The following is a 10,914-nucleotide window of genomic DNA, read 5'->3' as shown; positions in this document are numbered from 1 at the left end:
CGGCTTTTTTCTTTTTGCTTATGTGGTGCTGAGGAATTGAACCCAGGGCCTCAGGCATGCAAGGCAAGCGCTCTACCACTGAGCCACCTTCCCAGCCCGCATTTTTTTTTTTTAAGTAAAGTTTGTTATTTAATCGTGGGTTTTTCTGTTATGTAAGCTGAGTTACTTGGTTAATCATTTTGATTAGTTCAAGCCATGTTAAGAGCCAGCTGTTCCTGGGACTAAAAAGCTCTTGGTGTATGGAAGTTTTTATTTTTGAGTTCTAAATGCAATTTAATCTTGTTCCTACTGAGTTTTGCATATTGGCCTTTGAAAATTAAAGGTGTGGTTATGTTTTTTGTTCAGCTTCTGAGCACAACAAGCTGGGGCTAAGGTAGAAACCAGATAAATGTATTCTATCTGGCAAAACTCGAGGAACACTTATTTTAGTACTTATATGTGTACGATAGTTCTTGTCTCTTTGGAACACTTATTTTAGTACTTATATGTGTATGATAGTTCTTGTCTCTTTGGAACAGCAAGCTATTGTTTCCTGATTCTAAGACTTGTCTACATTCCCTTCCAATTTTAACATTTCTGAAATAAATTGAATAATGTATCTTGAACATTAAATGATTTATTGTATTTTTCTATACTGCTATTAAAATTGTCATCTACTTTTGCATCTCTAAAATCTGGTAGTTCATTTAAAGTTAGTTCACCATTTATTTAAACTTTGGAATAGGTAAACATAGCAAAAAAAATGGAAAACCTTTAGTCTGACATGGTAGCATATGCCTTAAAATCACACACTTAGGAGGCTGATACAGAAGGATCATGAGTTTAAGGCCAGCTTGGCCTACATAGCAAAAGTAGGACCCCATCTCCAAAACAAAAAGGAAGTTGTTTTAAAGTCTTTCAGATCTTAAGCTACTACTAAATCAAGGTGTAATTACTTCGATGTCCCTTCACTCACACAGCCTTTGATAGTTTTCATCTAGAGAGCAGGCCCAAGAAAGAGGCAGTCAGTAAACCACTGGGAAAGAGGAGTTTCTGCCTTTGTCCTGTCAGAATGGTTTGGTTACATGTGTATTGCCCCTTTCTAACAATCCTCTGGGCATTGGAAGCCCTCTCCTCCTTTTGATGCTTGAAATTGGAAGCAAGAGGTACTTTAGCATTGCTTTTGTGAACACTGAGAAACTTGGCTCTGCAGGTTGCTTCAGTATTGTTGTAAGTTCTGTCTAGGGATGTCATTAAGGTTGTTAATGGAAGCCTTAAACAAAGACACTTTCCAGGTGCTGGATTCTGTCATCCTGTAAGTGTGCTCCCTAGAGGATCATTTATCATGGTTCTGGAAGGCTGTGCTAAACCTTGCAACAGCCTGCAATAATTGCACCATCTAGATCAAGAGGGCCCAGAGCCCTGTGACTCACAGGACAGGGCAGCAACTTCACTAGGGTCTGCAGCTCCTCACTGTATCCAGCCTTAAACATAAAGGAAGTGAGGTGAGTGTGGTTATTGGTGAGGGAAAGGAAGGGACTCTTGAGAAAGCCAGCCAGCTATTGTGACTGTTTTTGGGGGAGGAGAGCCTCAAGAAACTAATGGCAGTGATGCTTATAACTTAAAGAGTGGCATCATTCCATCTGCACAGGGTTCTTCAGGAGGTTGACTTCAGGACAGTAATATCCATTGTCTAGTTTAATTGTGCTGAGCATTGGGGGTGTCTACTGATTCAAATGGGCATGAGTAGTTCGACTGTCTTCTGTGTCTGTGTTTGAAGCCCATCCTACCCGTCCACCATCTCCCCTTTTTGGTAGATTTGAAAGAGATAGGCATCATCTATTGAATAAGAATTTGGAGGATCTATATTTAGGAGAGAAGCTCTCGATCAGATCTTTAGTTCTGTGGATTGAATGTGTGTAGGACTGCATGCATGATAGGAGTGGGAGCAAGACTAAAGGTGACTTTCTGGTGTTGATGTGATTTAACCTTAATATGGATCGGCTTTAAAATGTCCTTTCTGGCATACTAGAATTGTTGGGGGAAAATCTGAAGAAAGTTGTAGGGCTACAAATAGTTTTGTAGTCAAGTGCTGGTGGCTCATGCCTATAAGGTTGAAACCTGGAGGGTTGCAGTTCAGAGCCAGCCAGGACAGAAAAGTTTGCTAGACTCCATCTCTAAAATAACCAGCAAAACACAGGGCTGGAAGTATGGCTTGAGTGGTAGGGTACTAGATGAGCAAGCACAAAGTGCCTAGAATTACTGCAAAGAGAAAGAAAAAAAGAAAACGACATCACATTTTTTGTTTTTGTGTTTGCTTGCACTCTGGGCCAGGGCTCTTTAGATTTTTTTGGTTTATGGCTGGCTCTCAAGTGGAGCCACAGCTCCACTTTCAGATATTCGGTGGTTAGTTGGAGATAAGTCTCACAGACTTTCCTGCCTGGGCTGGCTTCAAACTGCAACAATCCTCACATTTCAGACACTTGAGTAGCTATGATTACAGACATGAGCTACTGGTGTTTTGGCTAGTTTCTTGATAAGTCTTTACAGATAAGGTTGGTGTATGTATGTATGTTTGTATGTGTGCGTGTGTATATGTGTGTGTGTCTGTGTGTGTGTGAGAGAGAGAGAGAGAGAGGCAAGAGTTAACAGAGAGGTGACAGGGAGGAAGGAATTAAAGCAAGTATGGTAAAATAATAACATTGGGAATGTTAAAAGGATGGTAAACATACAGGGAAGTCTTTGCATAAATGAGTTTTCATAGATATAATAAAAAAGCTTTAAAATTGTGAACTTTAGTTCAATTTAAATATGTATTAAGTAGGAAACTTATGCATATATATATATATTTTTATATATATATATATTTATTTATTTTTTGTCTGTCATGGGACTTGAACCTTGAACTCTGGGCCTGGGCGCTGTCCCTGAGCTCTTCAGCTCAAGGCTAGTCTTCTACCACTTGAGCCACAGCACCACTTCTGGCTTTTTCTGCTTATGCGATGCTGAGGAATGGAACCATGGGCCTCATGCATGCTAAAGCATTTTACCACTGAGCCACCTTCCCAGCCCTAAAATTGGTTTTATATGCTAGTGGATCCCTTTAACTAGGCTGCTAATTGAGAATTTCTCCTACAAACTCTTTTAAAGGACAAATGACTTTCCAAAAGAATAGACATCAAATGCTAGTAACAATTGTTTGGGAGAGAAGATTGGTTTATTTTTTACTTCTTTTTAAAATAATTAACAGTTATTGCAAGCATTCCAAAAGTACATACATAAAAATGAAAATATTGGGCTGGGAAGGTGGTTCAGTGGTAGAGCGCTTGCCTTGCATGCTCGAGGCCCTGGGTTTGATTCCTCAGCACCACATAAGCAAAAAGTAAAAAGTCAGAAGTGGTGCTGTGGCTCAAGTGTTAGAGTGGTAGCCTTGAGCTGAAGAGCTGAGGGACAGCACCCAGGCCCAGAGTTCAGGCTCCACGACTGGACCCCCCCCTCCCCCCAAAAAAAAATATTTGGAGAGGGGTAGTGAAATAGATTGTAGGGAGATTGTGTGTGTGTGTGTGCGTGTGTGTGTGCGTGAGTCCTGGGATTGTGTGTGTGTGTGTGTGTGTGCGCGCGTGAGTCCTGGGGCTTGAACTCAGTGCCTTGGTTGCAGTATCTGAACTTAGGGCTAATACTCTACCTCTTTCTGCTTTTTCTGAGTAGTTTATTTATTTTTTGAGGGGGGGCCGGTTGTGGGGCCTGAACTCTGGGCCTGGGCGCTGTCCCTCAGCTCTTCAGCTCAAGGCTAGCGCTCTACACTTGAGCCACAGCGCCACTTCTGGCTTTTTTTTTTCTTTTTGCTTATGTGGTGCTGAGGAATCAAACCCAGGGCCTCTTGCATGCAAGGCAAACGCTCTACCACTGAGCCATCTTCCCAGCCCCTATGAGTAGTTTTTTTTTTTTAATTTTTTACTTTTTTGGGTCCAGTTGTGGGGCCTGAACTCTGGGCCTGGGCGCTGTCCCTCAGCTCTTCCAGCTCAAGGCTAGCGGTCTACCATTTGAGCCACAGCGCCACTTCCGGCTTTTTTCCTTTTTTTTTGCTTATGTGGTGCTGGGGAATCGAACCCAGGGCCTCATGCATGCAAGGCAAGCGCTCTACCACTGAGCCCCACCTTCCCAGCCCTTTCTGAGTAGTTTAATGGAGATAAGAGGCTCATGAATTTTTCTTCCCAGGCTGGCTTTGAACCTTGATCTTCAGATCTCAAGCCTTCTGAATAGGATTATAGAAGTGAGCCACCAGCACCTGGTGGTAGCTTTTTTTTTTGGTCAGTCTTGAGGCTTGAATTCTGGGCCTAGGCACTGACCCTGAGCTCTTCAGCTCAAAGCTAGTGCTTTACCACTTGAGCCACAGCTCCACCTCAGTTTTCTGGTGGTTAATTGGAGATAAAAGTCTCACGGACTTCTCTGCCAGGGCTAGCTTTGAACTGTGATCCTCAGGAGTAGCTAGGATTACAGATGTAAGCCTTGTTGATAGCTTCATTATTCTAATGAACAATGTCAGTATTGTAAATAAGAATGTTATTTGTAGCTGGGTGCCGGTAGCTCACACCTGTAATCCTAGCTACTCAGGAGGCTTAGATCTGAAGACCTCAGTTCAAAGCCAGCCCGGGCAGAAGAGTCTGTGAGACTTTCCTGAAATAAACCACTGGAAAACCGGAAGTGGCGCTGTGGCTTAAGTGGTAGGATGCTAGCCTTCAGCTGAAGAGCTGAGGGACAGTGTCCAGACCTGGAGTTCAAGCCTCATGACTGACAAAAAAAAAAGTTATTTGTGCTTTTTATGTGTCTTGGTGTCTTTAACCTTTTCTTTACCCTTGATCAGATAGAGAGGAGACTGTGTCACACTGACTCTGGAACCATGAACGTATTTGATCGGAAGATCAACTTTGATGCACTCTTAAAATTCTCCCACATGTAAGTGTACTAACCTTGACTCTGGTTCCTTCATTTCTTCTCTTGGCTTCTCCCTCCCTTCCCCCACTTCATTAACTTCTGTATGTATAAGTTAACAAATTGGCTAGACTCCAGATAAACCTGATAAAAAATGCTTAGTTTCTGAGAGTTGCTATATGATCACTGGAAAGTCTTTAATCCTAGTGTGTGTATAATGGGAATACAAGACATTGGGCTCTTGGGTCTTCTAAGTATTAGTCTGTTAATCTATTTTTAAGGATTCTTACTATAATAATGCTTTCCCCAACATATCTCCAACTACTTATAACTATCACACATCCCCCTGAGAAGAGGTCCTGAGGAGATGAGATTGATCCAGACTGATAGCTGTTAATGTTCTTTCCTAGAACTCCCTCAACACAGCAGCACCTGAAGAAGGTCTATGCCAGTTTTGCCCTCTGTATGTTTGTGGCGGCTGCGGGGGCCTATGTTCACGTGGTCACTCATTTCATCCAGGTAAGAACTGGTTGCTGTAATACTAAACTGCATAGAAGGAAAACCAGCTCAACAGGATGGTCCATTCCTGAGCCCCTACTTAATCCTTATCAGTAATTTGAGATCTGAACTCTGCCCACCATTAAATCAAGATATGTAGAGCTGGTTAAGTGTTCTGGCAACTGCCCCTCTGCATACTGAAAACAGTATGTTAACCTTGGCTTTGGATGGTGTGCTGCTGACTTGGAAGATACACAGAGCCATGTGTGGGGCTTTCTCTGCATTGGTCACCAACGTGTCTTTTTCTTGTTCTTTGTTACCTAAATGACTGTGGAACAGTGAGAATTGGGAGACAAAACATCAATTGTACTGTTAATTATTGGGAGAGGCAAGATTGAGACCTTTACAAATTTGACCTATTTTACTCTCTGATCTACTGAATGGTTTGAGAGAAACCTTTTGTCCTGAGGTAGACTTATTAGTGCTGGCCATCAGTAGAAGGCAGAGTTTGACAACTAACCAAAAACTTTGAAGCTCTCACTAAATCATAAATATGACTCTGTATTTGTGCCTCGCATTTGCAATGGCAGAAAACTGTCCTTCAGGTATCTCCTACTAAGGGTTGTATGAAAAATTACGTATTCAAAACAGGACTTTGATCCTTGAGTTAAAGGCAAGGTTTTTTCCTCTTGTTTCTAGTTGTGTTGTTTTGGTCTACTTTTTTTTTTTTTTTTTTGGCGGTCGTGGGGCTTGAACTCTGGGCCTGGGCGCTGTCCCTCAGCTCTTCAGCTCAAGGCGAGCACTCTACCACTTGAGCTACAGCGCCACTTCCGGTTTTCTAGTGGTTTATTGGAGATAGGAGTCTCACAGTCTTTCCTGCCCGGGCTGGCTTTGAACCGCGATTCTCAGATCTCAGCCTCCTGAGTAGCTAGGATTACAGGCGTGAGCCACCGGCGCCCGGCTTGGTCTACTTTTTTTAAACATTCATATAATAAAAATGCAATCAGTTCTCATTATTCCCAGATTTTGTATTTAGGAGTTCACCTGCTTGCTAACTGCAAAATCCTACTACCTTTTTTTTTTTTTTAACTCTGTTGTGGGGCCTGAGCTGTGGGCCTGGGCACTGTCCTTCAGCTCAAGGCTGAGCCACAGGGTCACTTCCGGCTTTTTCTGCTGATGTGGTGCTGAGGAATCAAACCCAGGGCCTCATGCATGCAAGGCAAGCACTCTACCACTGAGCCACTTTCCCAGCCCTAATCCTGTTACTTTTTGCAGATAGGAACAGCGTGGTGAAAACTTTGTTCAAAATATGTGGTGCTAGCTTCTTATTGTAGGTCAGGAATGATGACACTCTGCCTTCATATTTCACTCAAATTTCTTTGAGCTACAACGCTACTTCTGGTTTTCTGATGGTTCATTGAATAAGAGTCTCATGGACTTTTCTGCCTGGGCTGGCTTTGAACTGAGATCCTCAGACCTCAGCCTCCTGAATAGCTAGGATTATAGGCGTGAACCACCAGTGCCTGGCTCCTCAGCCTTTTTTGTGTGTTTTTGTTACTGATTTTGCAGTTTGAAATTCAAAGATGGGAGGAAGTGCTGCCCATTACATTACTAATTGCAGTATCTTAGGGAGAAAATAGATAATGCTTGTTCAGATATCAGCTATAGTGCTGTTGGCTGTGAATTTAATAAGTCAACAATGTATGATACATTAAGGTATCCTTAAACAGAACCACATGAAATTAGATTACTGTATTGTTTCATGAAAATGTGATCAGAAGCTTGTAGGAAATGAACTCTGTATTTCCTTCAGGATCAGTGACTCAAAATTCACTAATTTCACTGTCCATTTTAGCATGATTACTTTGAATTGGCTGAGTCTTTTTCTTTCTTTATTTTTTTTTATTTTGTCTGTCCTGGGGCTTGAACTCAGGGCTTGGGGTACTGTCCTGAGCTTTTGTGTTCAAAGCTAGCACTTGAGCCATAGCTCTACTTCCAGTTTTTTGTTTTTTTTTACATATTGCTATTTAATTTTACAACTTGATAGGTAAGTAAATAACAGTCCACATATTATTTACATGTGAAATGCATGTTTATAATATACATTAACAGTAATGATGTTAATACATTTTGAATATAATTCTTCACAATAAAAATTGCAATGAAGTGATAGCAATGAAATGGTGTCCAAATGCATTTGTTTGCAAGATACATTAAAAATAATGATGTTAAGTACATTTTGAATGTAATTACTTCCAGTTTTTGATGGTTAATTGGAGGTAAGAGTCTTATGGATTTTCTCTTCCAGGCTGACTTCAAATCACAATCCTCAGATCTTAGCCTGGGAATAGCTAGGATTATAGGCATGAGCCACCAATGCCAGCCATATGTTAACTATATCTTTAAAGGAAAACAGGAACTTCATGTGTATATCTATTCTTGATTATTTTCCTTTTTTTCTAATGCCTATAGCTTCTCCCTTTAAAAAAAAAAAAAAAAGAGCCAGGCGCCAGTGGCTCATGCCTGTAATCCTAGCTACTCAAGAGGCTGAGATCTGAGGATCGCAGTTCAAAGCCAGCCCGGGCAGGAAAGTCCGTGAGACTCTTATTTCTAATAAACCACTAGAAAACTGGAAGTGGTGCTGTGGCTCAATTGGTAGAGCGCTAGCCTTGAGCTGAAGAGCACAAGGACAGTGCCCAGGCCCAGAGTTCAACCCCCATGACCAACAAAAAAAAAGGAAAGAAAGAAAGAAAAAGAACTTGTTACAAAATTAGTAAATGTCTATTGTACAAAGAATTCAGAAACATGACTTACAAGAAGAATGTGATTTTTAAAAACCTCCAAAGCTGGGTGGAGTAGTATACTCTTATAGTCCTATTTGGGAAGCAGAGACAGGAGAATCTCAAGTTCCAGGTGAGCCTGGGCTACATAAGCAAGACCCAGTCTGGGGAAGGAAAAACCTACAACAGAAATACTCAAAAAACACAAACCTTCCATTACCCATCACTGTTAACATTCATTGGTATTTACTAGTCTCTTGTTTTTTTGTTTTTTTATTATTCTACATCATGATGAGATGTGCTTTTTAAGCACTTGTCAGTTTGGCTCATCTTTTCTGTTTCTTGGGCAAGACTGATTCATAGTTTGACTTGAGCAGTTATGCAGCAGATGATTGACTATAAAGGAACTCCAAGAACCTTTAGCATCCACTTCCACTGTGCTCCGTTCCCTTATCTTTAGAGCCTTGATTTCCCTCCCTACAGTTGAGAAAACAGTGCCTTTTTCCTTGCCTTCAGGTTAGACACAAATACTAGGATTTTTTTTTTCTTTTTTTTGGTCGGTCGTGGGGCTTGAACTCTGGGCTTGGGTGCTGTCCCTTTGCTCTTTAGCTCAAGGCGAGCACTCTACCACTTGAGCCACAGCACCACTTCCAGTTTTCTAGTGGTTTATTGGAGATAAGTCTCTCGGATTGGAGCTGGGAAGGTGGCTCAATGGTAGAGCACTTGCCTGGCATGCATGAGGCCCTGGGTTCGATTCCTCAGCTCCACATATGCAAAAAGTTAAAAGCCGGAAGTGGCACTGTGGCTCAAGTGGTAGAGCTCTAGGTTTGAGCTGAAGAGCTGAGAGACAGCGCCCAGGCCCAGAGTTCAGGTTCCACAACCGGACCCAAAATAAAATTAAATTAAAAAAAAGTCTCTCGGATTTTCTTGACCGGGCTGGCTTTGAACTGCGATCCTCAGATCTCAGCCTCCTGAGTAGCTAGGATTACAGGCGTTAGCCACCGGCATCTGGCTACAAATACTAGGAATTTTAGATAAGTATTTGAACCTCGTAAAGTCTCCTACCACAGTGTGAAACCCTGTAATATTTATTTATTGATTGGATCTGACAGGCTGGCCTGCTCTCTGCCTTGGGCTCCCTGGGGTTGATGATTTGGCTGATGGCAACACCTCATAGCCATGAAACTGAGCAGAAGAGACTGGGACTTCTTGCTGGATTTGCTTTCCTTACAGGTATGCTAAGGAATTGGTCTAATTGGGGTGAACGGGTGGATAGTGCTACAATTTCAGTATTTCTTTCTCTTTTTTTTTTTTGGTCCAGTCATGGGGCCTGAACTCTGGGTCCCTCAGCTCAAGGCTAGCGCTCTACCACTTGAGACACAGTGCCACTTCTGGCTTTTTTCTTTTTGCTTATGTGGTGCTGAGGAATTGAACCCAGGGCCTCAGACATGCAAGGCAAGCACTCTACCACTGAGCCACCTTCCCAGCTCCCAGTTTCAGTATTTCTTAAAACTAAAACCTGAGATTTTTTTTTTCTAGTTAACCACCAACTTGCATACTTTGTTGTCTGTCTGTTCCTTAGAAGACTTCTTCGTGGTGTCTTCCCTGAAGTATATTACTGTTGTGATTTTTCCCTCCTGGGCTCTTCTAGGGCTGCAGGGTCTAGTCATACTTGTATTTGAATATCTTTTGCATTGTACTGCTTTTTCTTTGTGACTGTCAGCTGTGACTCCTACTTTTGGATCTAAAAATAGTTACTGTGTGCTCAAATGAATGAGCTTTATGACTTGCTAAATGATAGATATGAGAACTAGGCTTAGGGCCTGGCTTAGTTGGACCCACACTGGTCCATCTGCTTGCACAGGCTCTGAGCCTGGCCAACAGTTAAAGCCACACATTGACATCTGCCACACAGGACAATTCGCTGACTCTCAGGAAAGAATTCAAAGTGCAGCTTTTCTAGAATCATCATTAAAGGAAGCAGGACTGAAGCCACATAATAAAAATAATAGCAAAGCAAGCCTACTGATGTACAACTTGTTCTGAGTGACAGGTATAATCTATACTGTATTGAGGAACTTTTAGAAAGAAAGGGATTTACAGATTAAGATTTAGTTTTCAAAGGCATGAAGAGGTGAATTATCAGGAAAGAGGCAGGACAGAAGAAATGTCCGGCTGGAACAAGTTGCTCTCCTATTGGCTGGTGTCTACCTGCAGAACCTGTCTGACCTTTCTTTGTTCCCAGTGAAGTCAGTCTGCATGACTGCAAGGTTGCTGGCTACCAGGCCCTGTTCTGCCTTGTTGCTCTAATTCCTGATTCAGTCCACATTATAGTCTCGCATTACTCTAGCTCAAAAATATTTCACCTGCCTGCTTCACTTCCCCCACCCCCCATGATCACTTGTGATTTGAACTAAAAGAGCAATTTTGTGGGTATGTCTACAAGTAACTGGAGTATATATACTCTTGAAAATAAGGAAGAGAGAGGAAAGAGAATTACTTTAGCTTTACATACCTGTTTTTGGAGCATGAATGCCTATGCTACTCATGATCAGCTTTTGGATGTGAGGGTCCTCTTCCAGAACTGACTGGTAAGACTGGATAATTGTGTTCTGGGTTTTTCTTGTTTTCTAGGAGTTGGCCTGGGCCCTGCTCTGGAGTTGTGCATTGCTATTAATCCCAGGTAACTGTTTTAGTCTTTATGTCCTTTTTTTTTTTTTTTTTT

General features: G+C 41.9%; 1 protein-coding gene across 1 annotated transcript in view; it reads left to right on the top strand.

Moving 5' to 3' along the window:
* Positions 1-10,914, top strand: part of Tmbim6 (transmembrane BAX inhibitor motif containing 6) — a 39,925-nt gene that overhangs the window by 7,930 nt on the left and 21,081 nt on the right. The window contains exons 2-5 of the mRNA XM_013018695.1: positions 4,844-4,935; positions 5,322-5,430; positions 9,302-9,422; positions 10,824-10,872. Coding sequence (XP_012874149.1) covers positions 4,880-4,935; positions 5,322-5,430; positions 9,302-9,422; positions 10,824-10,872 — 335 coding nt within the window. The 5' untranslated portion in view covers positions 4,844-4,879. The remainder of the gene's footprint in view (positions 1-4,843; positions 4,936-5,321; positions 5,431-9,301; positions 9,423-10,823; positions 10,873-10,914) is intronic.

Source organism: Dipodomys ordii, unplaced genomic scaffold (assembly GCF_000151885.1).
Source record: "Dipodomys ordii isolate 6190 unplaced genomic scaffold, Dord_2.0 Scaffold42, whole genome shotgun sequence".
Taxonomy (NCBI): Eukaryota; Metazoa; Chordata; class Mammalia; order Rodentia; family Heteromyidae; genus Dipodomys; species Dipodomys ordii.
This window is presented reverse-complemented; position numbering and strand designations above follow the sequence as displayed.